The 15,564-nt window shown below is 49.5% G+C and overlaps 3 protein-coding genes across 4 annotated transcripts; 1 reads left to right on the forward strand and 2 right to left on the reverse strand.

Annotated features, from left to right (window-relative positions):
- Window positions 1–4,306: 4,306 nt before the first annotated feature.
- Window positions 4,307–6,551, reverse strand: LOC4800236 (prolyl 4-hydroxylase subunit alpha-1-like). Of its 2 annotated transcripts, none has more exons than XM_015183122.2 (7): window positions 6,233–6,551; window positions 5,867–6,169; window positions 5,631–5,809; window positions 5,438–5,568; window positions 4,886–5,386; window positions 4,669–4,834; window positions 4,307–4,611 (listed from the first exon to the last, which is right to left on the reverse strand). In XM_015183122.2, exons 1-7 carry the CDS (start codon window positions 6,418–6,420, stop codon window positions 4,541–4,543), a joined length of 1,539 nt encoding a protein of 512 aa, XP_015038608.2. In that variant the 5' UTR covers window positions 6,421–6,551; the 3' UTR covers window positions 4,307–4,540. The 2 variants fall into 2 exon arrangements, with proteins under 2 accessions (XP_015038608.2, XP_001357605.4); XM_001357568.4 differs by having other exon boundaries at window positions 5,631–5,815; window positions 6,233–6,547.
- A 408-nt stretch (window positions 6,552–6,959) lies between these two features.
- PH4alphaPV (prolyl-4-hydroxylase-alpha PV) lies at window positions 6,960–9,271 on the reverse strand. The gene is made up of 8 exons (XM_001357567.4): window positions 8,892–9,271; window positions 8,523–8,825; window positions 8,261–8,448; window positions 8,061–8,200; window positions 7,520–7,987; window positions 7,411–7,464; window positions 7,183–7,348; window positions 6,960–7,120 (listed from the first exon to the last, which is right to left on the reverse strand). The coding sequence occupies exons 1-8, from the start codon at window positions 9,254–9,256 to the stop codon at window positions 7,050–7,052; spliced, it is 1,755 nt and encodes a 584-aa protein (XP_001357604.4). The 5' UTR covers window positions 9,257–9,271; the 3' UTR covers window positions 6,960–7,049.
- A 157-nt stretch (window positions 9,272–9,428) lies between these two features.
- Window positions 9,429–10,271, forward strand: LOC6896694 (uncharacterized). Its single transcript, XM_002136872.3, has one exon. The coding sequence runs from the start codon at window positions 9,541–9,543 to the stop codon at window positions 10,195–10,197; it is 657 nt and encodes a 218-aa protein (XP_002136908.1). The 5' UTR covers window positions 9,429–9,540; the 3' UTR covers window positions 10,198–10,271.
- The last annotated feature ends 5,293 nt before the right edge of the window (window positions 10,272–15,564 follow it).

Raw genomic sequence — 15,564 nt, forward strand, 5'->3', positions numbered from 1 at the left:
GATAGGGGATAGGGGATAGGGGATAGCGGGTACATATAGATACTCTATCAACGACTGCTGCCTTGAAGGTGGGATGCCACTAATTGGCATCGCTCTGAGTATCGCCCTAGAGCTCTAGAGATGGCACTCAATAGCATGATCAAATATCGAATACGATAAGCCTCTAATTGTCAGCCATTATTTATACAAATTATTTACTTGAATTGTTCATATTTTCGGGATAATGTCTTTTGTTTTGTATAATTTCTAGGATCAATATTTTGTATATCATGTACGTATTAAATATATATAAAGATAATCGTATTTTTCTTACAATTCGATAGGGAAAAGCAATAGCTTCAAGGAGTTCCGTGTTCCTTGGAGTAGAGAATAAATCAGTATTCATTTACCACTGTCTCTTGTGATGCAATATTTTGTACTTTGTTCTCGGGACTCTCCGTGTCTTTGTAGATGATCTCCCCGTCTCAGTGCCAGGGCATTTAGTGTTCGCCTTGCCTTCTTCTGGTTCTCCTTCCTAGTTCTGGATGTTTTTGCCGCTGCTTTAATTAAAATAATTTCCACGTTTGTTGCTGCTGGCTGCACTTTTTCCACGTGAATTTCCCCACAAGCTTGGGGAGGAGCGAACAAAGCAGACGACGAGCGACATAGCCGCTGTCATGTTCGCTTGTCTAGCAATGTGTCCGCTGGCCAGGTCTCTGCATACCCATCTCCATCCCCATCCCCATCCCCATCCCCATCCCCATCTTCTTTCTCCATCTCCAACTGCATCTCCATATCCAAGGCGTCTGGCCAACGCATAAATTATGCTTCGTTGTCGTCGAGGAGGGAAGCCGCAGTCTGAGGTGACACAAAAGGTACAAACAAAACCCAGGAAGAACTGGCAACAGAATTTCTTGGCACAGTGAAAATAGTTTTCCCTGGTTTTTCCTGGCCTTCCCCCTGCCACCCCGCTTCACTGGCTTCACTTCATTGTCAGCGCAATGGAGTTTTAATTGTCGCACGGACTGCACATAAATCTGCGCTGCGCGATTTAAGATTTTCTAAAACATTTGAAGTCAATCTATCGCAGCCCCTTAATGGTTCGGTCGGTCGGTCGGTCGGTCAGCCAGGTGCCAGACGTAGCCGTAGGACGAAGAGCACAAAACATGACCACAACACATAACAAATGTTGGATGCCAGAACAGAGCAGAACAGAACAGAACAAAAACAGAATAGACCTGAAGAATGAGTAGTTCTTGGCCAACGGCCAGCCTCTGGCTTTGGCCAGACAATGTCGAGACGCCAAACGCCACAGACTCTTAAAGTGTCGAACAAGAGGAGTCGTCCTTCCTCCCCACTCGCACATTCGCAGAGGGGAGGGAGAGGGAAATGTTTTGCATTTCAAATTGCATTTTAATCGCATTTCAACCTGAAATGCCATTAGACATAATTCGTTTAGCTGCATTCGGTCTGTCCCTGTTCGAATCATTGCGATATGGCCATGCCATGCGACGACTGACTGTTGCGCTCCACTGGAGGACAATTGGCCGTCCCTCCGTCAATGCGTCCCTCCGTCAGTCCGTCCGTCCGCACACGTAAATCAACTTTGGCATTGATTTCCACTGACTGGCTCTATTCTGATTGCGATTTGTATGCAACTGTGAGGCACTGTCCACTGCCCCCAGATTATGCAATCAGTCTCCATTCCACATTCCACATTCCACTCTCTCTCTCTTCGGGACACACACATGTCAAATTTGTCATCCCATAATTGATTGTAAGCCGTCGACCGTCCACTCCACTGACTGTACGTTTAATCAATTTTGAAACGGTATTCGGGCCTGAGTTTTGGACTCGGACTCTCCGGTCAATTGTCTGACGTGGCCCACACTGATGGCAAATACTCCCTCCACGGGGAGGCAAGTAAATAAACTAATTCAAGTACTGCTAAGATGTGTCTAATATCAGACAATGAGGGGTCAGACTGCAGTTTTTAGATAGATTTCCATTAGCTTTTCGTGATGCCCCGTCGGCAGAGGATGCTTTGTCTCTGACCGCGGCCTACCCGACGTCGTCTGCTCACCAATGCCCAAGCAGCTGAGTCGGTCCACAGAATCCAAAAACAAAATTTAGATGGCATTCTTTGGTCTTTGGTGATACCCACTATGGGACAAGATGATATGATAACCGTGGACCTGCACATAAGATCCAGAATTTGTGCTCTTAACACTGGAAAGATTTCGATTCGAAGAAAAAGGAGTGTCTGGTCTAGTGTGAATCTTAATGTGCTGTTCCTAATGTAGACTCCCCAAATATTGAATGTTTCAAGTGATTTTTACTTAATTTTCAGATATTTTTGATTTTAGAAAGTTTTTTTTCGCTGTGCAGTGCATCGAATCCATCGATCGATCGAGAGGGGGGACAATGCTCTCGTCTCTGGGCGGCTGCAGCCTTGGCACCTGTCAGCACCTCCGTTCGATTCGTCAGTCGGCCGATCGATTGATCGGGCGCATTGCCCCCACCTCAGTGATTTGTTCAGGTATAAATAGCGACAGCTCACCTTGCGGCCTGTTGAAGGTGTTGAAAGGTGTCGATCGATCGTTGGCATATCGCTGAGATATCTTTTGGGATTTAAATTTAAATGTGTTCGAATCGATTTATCGATTTTCGCAACCCAAATGACCCTGAGGAAGGGGCAGGGGCCCAGGCATGTCTATTACCTTTTCTTTCCTTCGAGCAGCTGCTTCTCAAAAAGAAAAACTCAATTTCCTCCCATCAAATGCTTTACGACGGGCCGCAGACCGCAACTTGAAATTTAACACACGTTGTGGCGTGTTGGGATATCCAAATACATATGTATACGCATACACTCGTATATATATGGATATGGACGACATGTATATATTGCTGCATCGGTTGACCCCTTTGGCCTGTGTGTGTCTCTCCGCTGTCTGGGGTCTGGGCGTCTGCGGGTGGGTCTGCTACTTTTTCATTTTTCGCATGTAATGTGTGTAATCAAAGTAACGAAAATCCAAATCATATTTCCTTCATTGACCACAAAATGTAACCCTTTTCCGCTCTTCCTTCTGCCCCTTTTTCGCCCCCATTCGTCTTCGATGCGCATATAAAACATTTTACTAGATTTATACAATCAATGCTGCCTCCGACTCCGCCTCAGCCTCCGCTTGCTGCAGGATTTCTTAACCTTGTTGGATGGGATACGTTCCTTCCTCCCTCTCTCTCTCTCTCACGTTGGGCAAAATTATTGGTCTGCGCATATGTAATCATCTATGTGGCTCTGTGGCTCCAGGGGGAAGGATACTGTCCACAGGACACCACATAAAGTGCACACAATCAAAACGAAATTCGTTTTTTAGGTACAATTCCGGTGTGCGAACATCCAGTCTAGGCATAGCCGACTGCCAGCAGGACGCTTCCCTCAAGGGCTTGCCCTTTGCTATGAAGAAGTGCTCCTGGAAGTCCCTCTGGTTGGATGGTGGCTCATTCGGCAGCCACTTGATTCATTCAGCATTCAGCAGCAAGACTTTTTCGCATATGTCGGCAATTTTTTATTTATTGAGAGACAGTGCGTTCGCTTTATTAAAAGGTGTTTGGGCAAATGCCAGGGTAACCTTTCTCTCTGCCCACTTTGATACTGTAGCTTCAACTGAGAGATCTTTAGAATGATTCCCAGATGGAGGAATAATTGGGGATATCTTCTATAGCAACTGAAGTCTGGCGACCTTTAATGGAAACTCTTGTTAAATACATTTAATTAAATAGCACTCCAAACTGCATGCAAATACGCAAAAAGGTGCTTTCGGGAGACTGGAGACTAAACAAAACTGCGGAGTCAGCGTGGGTGCTGGGGTCAGGGGAAGGGGATGGGGATGGGGCCAAAGGTCTGATGGCTGCCACTGACACGTCGCTTGGCGGTGGGCGAGAGTTCATTATTAAAAGTTTTTAAAAGCAGATAAGTGCAGAGACTGATAGAGATACTCGCAAAGCACATGGCCCCCGTGCCGAGAGATGGAGATACGGTGCCAAACGGTAACGATAGCCTCATGCCACCATGCCACATGCCCCACTGGTGGGCGCCACTTCACCTCTAATTGAAACATTAAGTTGCACGTCACGTACGCGGTGTCAGACACTAGACGCCATCGCCAGGAGGAGTACCAGGAGTGGCGGTGGCGGTGGCGGTGGCAGTGGCAGCGGCCTCCTCCTAGGAGTATGCTAAAATGTGGCTGCGGTTGCCTTTGGGTTTACCTTCGCCCTAGAACCATAGCAATTGCCATAACCATAGCCACATCCCATGGACGACGACTATCAACCACTCAGCACTTTATTTTTTCCGTGTTGGCATTTTAAAAGGCATTTAAGCAGGAGATGGAGCTGCTGGGTGGAGCTGGATCTGGTTGGAGGCTGCTGTCGGATTTTGTTAAGTGTGTAAAGTGATTATGCCGGAAATTTGTTTGTCTATGATCTCCCGCTCCGTGTCCCTGTTAGTATCCGTTTACCCATGTCTGTGTGCCAAATGCGAGTTGAATGAGGGCTAATCCTAGTCGGAGGTGCGGCCCAGGCATGGCCTGATGAAGATCTGGTTACGTTCGCGTATCCATTGGGTCAACACTGCAATAAAAGTTAGGGATATAGCAGATGGCAACCACATCCAGGGATAGTACGGACCCCATTTGGAGCCCACGATGATGGGGCAGGCGGCATGCGTGGTGGACCAATCGCCCTCCCCGTCCGTGTGAAGGTTGTACCAGAAGAGTGCGGTGCCACGACGGGGCAGCACCTTGTGCTCGGCCTTATTGAACATGGTGGCGCCACCCTGCTCCACGTCCGTGAGCTGGAAGGTGGAGGATTAGCAAGGGAGATCGGTGGCAGGTGCTCGACTCACATAGAACAGGACTGTGGCCAGGCGATTGCCCATCACTTCCGGATGTTGGGTGAACCAGTCCTTGTGGGGCACGTAGTGCCCCCCGATGCCGTAGTTGATGACCTGCATCCGCTCCGATCCCTCCAACTGGAGGCCACTCATGTCCCTCACTCGCCGAGCGATGCGACGAGTCAGGGCGTTGCTGGAGCGCTTCAGCCATGCGCCCATGGCTGTGCGGGTCGGCGACGAAGTCCGATTCGGTTGCGCCACGGTCGATGTCCTGGCCATCCTTCGCTCTGCCATTTCGAGGATCTCGGCTATCTCCGAGTCGGAGAGGACGTCGTGGTAGACCACGACATAGGGATGCTCCCCCAGTAGCTCCATTTTGAGGGGGGCCAGGCGGAGAAAGGGCGTAGTCGTAAAGTTGTAGCAGCAGTGGAGCGCCTTAGGGGACTGCTCTCTGGAGAAGCCTCTGCATCCCCACTTCAATATAGCCACTTTGGAATTGTCCTTGGGCTCGGCCTGCGGGTGAATGGGTCATAAAATGTTATGATTGATGATCCCGGGACATACGTTATCCAAGACGGTGCTGGGCTCCTTCGCAATCAGCTGCTGGACCTCCTCCCTGCGACGCAGAAGCACAGCGTCGGCGATGTTGTGCTTCAAGGCTCTATCAAGGATGGGCAGAGCCTCTGCATAGTGCTCTGGAAAATCAGGTGATTGGGTTCATTAGTTGAAGCAGTTCCTCTTCAAGGATCCTCCATACTCGATTTGATGTACGTCTCTGCCAACAGCAACAGGACCTCTGCTTTATCCACAGCCAGGGGTCCGGGCGTTTGGTTTCGCAGGCGCCTTTTCACTTCTTTCAGCCAAGGAACGGCCTCTTTGGCGTTTGTGGTTCTCGACAAGTGTTGGCCCACAGCGAAAATATCGCCAGTGGACATGCTGATGCTGCAGGAATCAGGCATACATATATCACTTTTCCCTTGTATTTGTACTCACTTGTATTTAATGCCGGCCAGCTGTCCCCTCATGATATGCTTCTCCTGGAGGCCGTAGATGTCCTGAATGCGGGCTATCCCATTGCACGCATCCTGCAGATCCAACTGCGTGGGGAGATGGTCCCGCCAGGCGTCAAAGCTTCGCATCTGCGCCCCTCCCACGGGCTGCTCCATGTATTTCCGCCACTGCACCCAGTCGAGGTGCAGCCGTCGGATGAGGGCGAAGGCGTTGAGTGGATGCGACAGATAGAGGACTACATTGCGTTGCGCCTTCTCGTTCTCCAATCGAATCTCTGAAATGTGCCTGCAGAAGGAATCTCTTACAGAATCTGCACCTGAATCGCTTGTGCACCAAAGTATCCCTCACCTGCGGAGTATCTGCAGCTTGTGCTCCAGGGCCTTTACATAGTCGTCAAGGTTTTGGATCAGCTTTGTCTCCAGCTCCACGAGTGGCTTCATCGACACCACTGAGAGGGAGTACTCCGCTCCGGTAAGAGATCCTGCTGCAACAAGCGGCAGGAGCAATAAAGACAGTAGACAGCACTGAATCTGCATCTTGAATGTAGGATAGATTTTCGTCTGGAAGCTGGACAAATAAATAATTTCCGTATGCTTTGATTACGCAGGCCTACTTGGACAGGCAGAAATCAACCACCACGTAGAAACAGACAGACATCGCTATATCGACTCGGCTATTGATCCTGGTAAAGAATATTGTAAAGAAAAGTCGTATTTAAGTTTGGTGCACTTCGATACCTTGACCCGGCCTATCGGCCTTCCTCCTGGGTTTACACACACACATCCACCACAAAACAAATACATATACATAACCCCAAGTTCTTCAAGTACCGGCTATACAAATACCGTGATAAGTTCTGCATCACGTAGCTGCTACTGTTTTGATACTTTCTTTGCTGATTCACCCCTTTGATGTGACAGGTATGTATTTCAACTTGCCCAGACTTTGATGAATGGATGGGTGAGTAGAGTAGAGTGTTGAAAAATATACTCGTAGTATAGGTTATCGACGCAGTTTTGACTGTGATTGCCCTTATCGACTGCATCAGCTGGTCATGGATTTAACTGACAGCATGTCCGATTTCTATGGTGGCTTTATTTATTTTTAGATTCATTTCGGCATGAGGTAATTTCATTGTAATACTATTTTCGATGTCCATGAGCATTTAATCACTTCCCCTCTTGAGACAGGGCCGCTTGAAGAGCTGTGCACGTTCCCGAATCCACTTGTTGCACACTGAGGAAAAGATGCAGAGTGAAATCAGAAAGAAAAGTTTCCTCTTTGGGGTAGAACCTTACCCCATTTGGAGCCCACAAGAACGGGACAGGCGGCGTGGAGTGTCAGCGGATTGGGGTCGCCGTCGTCCTTCAGGTTATACCAGATGATGGCCGATCCTCTCTGAGGAAACACAGCCTTCCGAATGTTTGGGAAGACTGTGGCACCGCCCTGTTCCACATCCGTCAGCTATCGAGAAGAGGAAACGGTTAAACTCTCATTGGAAGATCACCATTTCTAAGATAACTCACATAGAAGAGGACAGTGGCAATGCGATCGCCGTTCATTTGAGTTAAATTGGTGGCCTAAAAGGGGGAGGGAATGATTGAATAATGTAATCATTAGGGATCCTCCACTTACTGTGCTCGCATTGAAGAAGTCGTAGTGCTTGTCGTAGTGTCCTCCAAGGCCATAGTTCATGGCCTGGAGCATCTCGGAGCCCAACAGATCGAAGTTGGTCATATCCGCGATGCGTCTGTTCAGGCGCTCGGTGAGCTCGTTGAAGGTATCGGGGAACCAGGCGACCTTGGACGTTCTCGTCTTGACCACCTCACTCCTGCGGCCGCTCGCCTTGTAGACTGTCGCTCGCTTCAGCCCGGGCGTGGCCATGTCCTGGAGTTGGCTGATCTCTGGGGCAGAGATCACGTCGTGGTAGAGCACCATGTAGGGGTCCAGTCCCACGAGCTCCATCTTGAGCGGTGCCAGGCGGAGAAAGGCCGAGTTGGTCGAGTTGTAGACACAGTGGAGCCTGCCATCCTTGGACGCGGAGGGGAACAGGCCGCGACATCCTCGCTCATACTCACCCAAGGGCTGTGCGGTGCTTTTCAACTGGGGATTGGAAAGCAATGGTAGGTAAATTTAGCTCCCATCGATACGATACGAAACCTTATCATATACGTACCGTAGGTGCTATGCCGATGGAGTTGGGGCCCGTCCTTATCAGCGTTTCTATTTCAGATTTCTTCAGCAACAATTTAATATCATGCCTCTTATCGCCCCCTAGTGCAATGTTGACAACTTTCAACGCATCCGCGTGCCTGTCTGTGGGCCATTCGCCATCGATTAGAAGGTCAGGGAATGAAGCCAGATGCCAGGACTTACCCAATTTCAAGAGCGTCTCGGCGTACACTGCTTGCACCTCCCCCTTGGAAACCTCCACGGGAACCGGCAGCCTGTTGCTCTCCAGCCACGACAGGGCCTGGTAGAGCCATCCAGCAGCTGCCACGTATTTGGCTTGGTCAAAGAGGGTCTGCCCCATGGCATAGGTGTCCAAGGCATTCAGGCTGACACTAACGAAAGACCAGAGCAGAGATTAGAATCCTCCAGAGAATCATCCTTCATCATCCATCGGGCAGTCGCTCACTTGTACTGTCTGCCGTCGAGGATGCCACGGCTGATGTCCGCCACCTCGAGTCCGTAGGTGCTCTGAATGCGGTCCAAGGCTGTGACGGCCTCCTCGAGATCTGTGCTGCTGGGCATCTGCTCTCGCAGCTCCTGAATGCGATCTAACTGCGCCGGGCCCACCGGATCCTCCAAAAACATTTGCCACAACGTCCAGTCGCGGTGCATGCGGCGGATGAGACTGAAGGAGTTCAACGGATTCGAAAGGTACTCTTCCATAGAGTCCTGCGCCTTTTTGCTCTCCTGCCGCATGCTGACTATACCACTATACCAGAAGGGAATATCCATTAGTTATCCGATAGCAATCGAGGGTCCAAGAATGTAGGCTCACCTGCGTACCGCCTGCAGCTTCTTCTCCAGCTCCCCCGCATAGTCCTTCAGGGCATCAATGAGCTGTGCCTCCACCTTAAGGAGCTTCACCATTCCCGCCACCGATGTGGAGTGGCTCTGTTCCCCTTCGACCTGACATTGGACCTGTACCCATCCCCAGTGTGCGATCAGTGTGAAAAGCAGAATCCTCCACTTCATGGCTCGCTCTGTGGCGTCTTGCTCAGTCTGACTGCCAGAGCCAACTGTCGCTTTCGGCGCCAAAGATAAATGCTTACCATGATTATTATTGCTATTGGTATTTCCATTGCCATTTCTGTTGCTCTGATGTTGTGCTGTGTCTGTGGGCCACTGATAAGAGGCGCGCATTGATAGCGACACGCACCGATTTAATTAAACCGAAGAGCACCGGCGCAGAGCAGACGTGACCACAGAGCTGGCAGCGGGCTGAGAGTCACCATAGAACGTGCCGCTCGTGGGAGCGGAAGAGATGCTTCTGGCAATGGAATGCAGCGGAAGCGTTTGATCGATGACGGAGTAGGCCCTGATGGATCTATCGAATATGGACATGTATCAAATCTTATAGTTCCGGTCAAGAGACACCGAGGCACACTCACGAATCAAATCAAATTTTTAGGAGACACATTAACACGATGCCAGTGGACACTGCTGTCTCCAGTGTGTCAGCTGGCGCCCTGCGGCCCGTTCTCTTTGTGTTCTACACCCTGGAGAATGTGTTCAACATGTTCTGCATGGCCTATCACATCACTGGCTTCATGGCCGTCGATCTGAAGATATTCCCGGTGGAGAAGCAGATGTTGCAGTACTGCTACATGTGCTCCTTCTACGTCTTCATGGTTTTGACCCTCTTCCAGAGCATCAGCGTCTGCACGGGCCACTCGCCTACCGTCTGCATGGAGATCATCAAGTCCTCGGCCGCCGCCAGCGCCTTCACCCTGATCTCGATAACCACCATGTGGGATGCAGAGCACGACTTCCATCTCATGTTTACGGGCGAGGAGTCCCCCGAGGGGGAGGCAGAGTACCATGTGGACGAACCCATCCACCCCTTCTTCCACTACATGCGCAGCCAGTCCATTGCCTCGCTCACCTGCGGCATCCTGTACATGCTGCATGCCATTTTAATGATCGACGTCAAGATCACCACGTACTACAACGGCAAGAGCGGCGAGGACGAGTACGAGTACCTGCCCATCCCACTGTATGTGTTTGGCCGCTGGATCCACGGTATGCTAGAGAAGTACGAATGGTTCTTGGAGTTCTGCACCAACACACAAATCAATGTATAGACGTATATTTAGATGCTGCATGTCGCTTGACGTTGTACTCCATGGTATATAAAATTAATGTTGAGTATCGGGAATAACTGTAGAGTCACGGACGTAGCTGTGGAAGTTCAAACTTGAAAAGGTAGAGATGCAGAGTTAATGACTGCCTCTTCGTAGTAATTAATTGGAATTATGAAAGGGCACAACACAAAAGAAGTGTATCTGATGTGAGGAATAATATCTAGAGCTCAAGCTATAGCCATAGCGTGAGAGAGAGCTTAACCAGTTAATGCTGGGAACAATTGCTGACCCCATAATCGGGTTGGGCTGGTCACACAGCGCGCTCTCTCTCACTCACTCTCTTTTTCTCTCTCTCTCTCTCTGTCTCAGTCGTTTTTATCTGCTTTAACCATGAATGAATCCATTGAAAAGGGGATTCCATTTTTGTGGATAAACCTAAATACAATACCATTTTGTGTACGAACAGAAGTCCGTTGCCCGTTGCCGTTCCACTTGTTGTGCGTGTGCCCAAAGGTACGAGTTCGAGCACGAGTACGTACATACTAGTATGACCGGAAAAGGCTTTAAATTTTACACTTTTATGGAGACGCAGGCGGGTCATAGGACGATATGTCCTGCCGTTGATATCGGCTTAACTTTGCCATAAAACTGTCAGCGTCATGCCTATGCGGGGTGCGGGATCGTATGCGGATGGAGTTCGGGTTTGGGTTTGGGTTTGGGTTTGGACAAATGAAATAAATTTTACAACCAAATGGACAGAGCAGAGCAGAGCAGCCGAACAAAAAGCACAACCAAATGCAAAGCAAATGTCAGGGCAGGGGCTGGGGGCCCAGAGATTTGTGTGTGTGGGATCGAGTGGGGGGATGGACAGAAGAACCGAATCTAATGCGGACAACAAAAGCACCTGTGACCTGGAAAGTGTTCAACAGCCAGGAGTCAGACCCAGAACCAGAACCAGACCGTGTCCGTGTCCGTGTCTACGGTTTACGGGTGTGGCTCCTGCTCCTGATTATGCTCCTGTCAGCAGCTGGTAGCAGACTTTAAGCTCCTTTTGGCGGTGGTCCACTTTAAGCCAGACATTAGCAAATATTTGCAGTGTGTGTCCTGCAGGAGGGGAGATGGTAGCTGTTGGATGGATGGGATGTTCATCAATTAAGTGTCATCAATCATCGGCGAATGGATCAAAATCAGCGACAACGTTCGGCGGGCACAAACATGTCACGGTACAAAATATCGTTTAACCTAAACCTAAACTGCCAGCAGCACACAAAAACCTATTTACTTTCGTTGCAAGACTCCCCTCACTGCCCCACAGTCGCCCTCATCCAAGTGGAATTCAAGGGAATTCCCTCCCGCTTTGGAGAACATCCCCCGATGAACTCTCTCCCGCTTAATCTGTGGCGGGCAAATGTTGAACGAGGAGTGGAGTACACCTAAACACACACAGAATTCTATTGGGAAGGAAAGCTAATGCATTTAGCGGTGGGAGAGCCAGAGGCAGAGGCACCTTCGAGGGAAGGGCTGGCCGGGGAAGGGCATATCGGTTTCAATTGGTGACCCACTGGAATCGCTCCACATAAAACTTAAACCGCCAAACTTTTGGCCGCTTTCCGTCCGCCACTTGGGAAAGTTTCGACCGGGACCGAGTCCGAGAGAGAGAGATGCTTTATGGTCCGACCAAATCAAGTGGAAACTCAAATGGAAAGCGGGCGAGCAGTCAAACGCCGGAGACGCCTCGGAACGACTTGTGAAACAATGCCCCATTAATGGCGCCCGCCGCTCAAGATGGGGCAATGCGAATGGGAATGTATCTGCTCGCCAATCTCTTTTCAAATTTGAAATCAATGTCGAGCGGTTGCTGCAGTTATGATTATTGCAGTTGTCGAAAGTTTCTTTCGGCGAACAGGGAATGAGAGGGGAGGTGTGCGAGAGGAGAGGAGGAGTGGGAGGAGCTGAAGCTGAAGATAAAGCCGAGCTCCTTCCTATCATAATGTTCTGGGCAAACAGCAGATTCGATGCGGGAAAGGTTTATGCAAATGCCAAACGCTTTTATACGGCAAACACTAGACATCGACAGGGACATCGACATCGACAGGGATGGAGACGGAGACTGGGACTGGGACGAGGAGGTCCAAGGCGATGGCTCGCTAAAAAATGCTTATGACTTGTGTAAACAATTTCCCCCGGACTAGAGGCCAGGGGCCCAGGCTAGAGCACGATATCCTTTCCAGCTCCATTTACGTGTAGGTATGCCTCTGCCCAGAACTCCTTCTCTCCTTCGAGTATCTGCCTCGGATCTCTGGTGTATAAAAAATATTTTATAGACTTTGGTTCGGGGAAAAGTTACTTTGTGCTCTACTCGTGTGGGCGAGAGTGGTCTGCGTATGTGACTTCCGCTTGTCCTTGCATGTCCTTCCATCTTTCCAACGCTCCTTGGGATCACACACGCACACAAATGTACATTTTTATGCATTTTCTTAGCGGCCATTTTTATGCCCGCACACGTTTTCCATTAGACATCAACAGGACTGTCATTTCCCTATTTCCTACAGCTCCTTCTGCTGCTCCTTCGGCTGCTCCTTGTTTGATTTTCGTCCTCCTGGAGTATACGCTGGCTACGATACCCAATTTTCCAACCTGTCAGCAGAGTCCCGTTCTAATTGAAAACTGGGTCAATCCGGCCATCGCCATGGAGCTCCATGGAGCACATTAATCAACATCGAAGGGACGCGAGCCCTGACAGGTCGCCCCCCACGGGGTCTCGTTTTGCATTCGTCATTAAAGCAATTATCATGTTACGACAATTACTCTTTGTTCCGCCCCCATTTTGCGTTTTCCGCCTCTGCGGAACTCCGCGGGTCGCGCGATTGATTGAAAGATGGAACGGAATGAATTTAAACTGAATGGAAATCGGAAAACTGCTTAGTGAAAACTGTGCCAAAAGGTGGCATTAATCTTCATAAAAGAGTGACAACTTCATTGGAATACCATCGCGGGGGAAACACGTCACTGAAACCCCCCACTTGGTGGTGCTACCCCTTGATGGGCTGCTAATTAAATATGTAACACGCATCTTAATCCGTTCGCCCCCACCCTGTGTTCGCCTGCAATTTATCAAAAGTCTCAGAGAATGAAAAAAAAGGAAAGGAGAGAGCGCTGGATGGTTAGGGTATTGGCATTCCGAAGGGGTATATTGATACCGATTTAAAACAGACCACTGCGTTACTAAAATTGAGACTACAGTCTATCCAGAATTTGCAATATACTTATGATGACTTTTCACTAGACATTAGAAGCGTTGTCATCCTTAAAAGTTTATGGATTATGGATTGAAAAGAAAATTGTATGATCTGTCATACATCTTCAGGTATCTTCAGATATATCTAGCCAAAGCTGATGTTTCTATCCTTTGTAATGGTTCTTCAAATTTGGCATTTTTGTAATTGTAATTTTTCTTTGTATGGTAAGGTCTTATCTTTAGACTTTAGTTCTTTAGCGGCATAAATGTACAATTTATAAAGCTGCCAATCATTTAAATTTGCCAAAGAATGTCCTGCAAAATCTGTCACGGACCCCAAATGTATTGCATTTAATTTGAATATCTAGGCTTTCTCTCCAGGGTATCTGGGAGCCCAAAGGAATTCTCTCACTTTATCTCCCACTCCCGCTTTCTCCGGCTCTCCCCTGGCTTGGGGTTCGCATAATTCCGCGGATATAATTTTTTAGCGAGGCGCTGGAGCGCGCCGTGCCGCGTATAATGCGCATAATTTCTATGCCACGTTGGTCACCGAAAAGTAAATGTAGACACTGCGAAAGTCCCAGACATTTGGGAGGGGCAGGGGCAGGGGCAGGGGACTCGACCTTTGTGCCAGCTAAAGTCCGAGCCATCCCCATACCCATCCCCCTCCAGCAACAACTTTTTGGCAATGGTTTCGCTGTATGGGGAACAAAAGAGGTACATGCGAAAAATAAAACCTATTACCGGAATCATAATTATCTTTTATGGCCGCGTCTGTCATGACGACATTATGGCGGTGGTCTGCTCCTGTTCCTGTATTACTTCTCTCCCTCTCCCTCTCTCTCTCTCCTTCTCCTACTCTCTAGTCCCCGCACGTAGCAATAAAAAACCGCGAAATGCGGCCAAGTAGCAGCAATAGAGAAAAAAGCGTAACATAAATTACAGACACAAACCCCAAACGGGGGCAAGGGGTGAGTGCCACAAATTATATACCTAGCAGCGGAATAATTCTCGTAATATTTTCATTACAAAAACAGTTTCGATTCCCCTGCCCTGAAAGGACATCTGTCGCCAGTGCGTTGCCTCTCCTTGGCCAGAAACAGGTGTTTCCTAATTTATTGGCATGGCCCTGCAGGCCCCACCCTGCCCTCTCTTGCCCCACCACTCCAGTCCACTCCGCCCCACCCTCTTGCCACAGCATTTCCAGCGATTGTTCCTGCGAAGGATATTAACAGGAGTTGGGGCCTCGGCAGAGGCATTGTCTGCGGCTGGCAGACAAATCAAAGTGCAGGAACCAAACACTGCTCCAGCACGGCTTGTCATGTGTTTTTTAATTTCTAATATTTCACGCGTCATCCCTTCCTCCATCGAGCAATGCTAATGCTTTGCTTGGCCGTGACAGGCGGACGACAGAGGGCGCTGCCATTGTTGTGCACTTTGCCGCAAATTATGCGAGACACGTCGTCCCAGAGGCAGCGGTTCGACTGGACGGGTGTCTCGGTGTCTGGAGGTGTGCCTGAGGTGCCTTAGAGCAAGGAGCAGGACTCATGGCAGGACTCCCATCTGCTGGCTGGCAGGAGAGAGTGCCACGGAGTATACGTGTGATAATCCAAGGGCGGCAAAAGTTTTCTTAGACAAACTCCAAGGAATCCCTTCGAACCGTGGCATACCTCGTAGGAAACCAATGTGTGCCTGTGCCCCAGCAATCTGCAGCTACCCTCCTGCTACCCCTTAGTACAGTTTAAGGGGGCTGGGGTCCGTTTCGCCCAAGGCCAAGTGTGTGGCATTCCCCTTGTTAAAAAGCGCAAAATGCACGTGGCTCCCCGCAGCCCGCTCCTCGCCTAGCCGGTTGTTGTGCCAGTAATTGCTCTGCCGCCTGTTGACAGGATACTTCAACTATTGTTTGCCACAGAGCTGTGGAGACTATAGAGAACACCCTGCTCTCCCCCCTGCTTAATTCAGCATGAAATTGGTTTGTATTATTACGAACATTTTGCAGAGACTCTCGCAGCCGCAGAGACGCAGCCCTGAGGCGCCACGGACCTCAACACCTCAGCAAAGTGTCGGTCTTTCGCTCTGCCTTAAAGCTGCTCCGCTCTCCGTCCATAAAGCAGAGGATCTCTCGTATA

This window comes from Drosophila pseudoobscura, chromosome 2 (assembly GCF_009870125.1).
Source record: "Drosophila pseudoobscura strain MV-25-SWS-2005 chromosome 2, UCI_Dpse_MV25, whole genome shotgun sequence".
Classification (NCBI taxonomy): Eukaryota; Metazoa; Arthropoda; class Insecta; order Diptera; family Drosophilidae; genus Drosophila; species Drosophila pseudoobscura.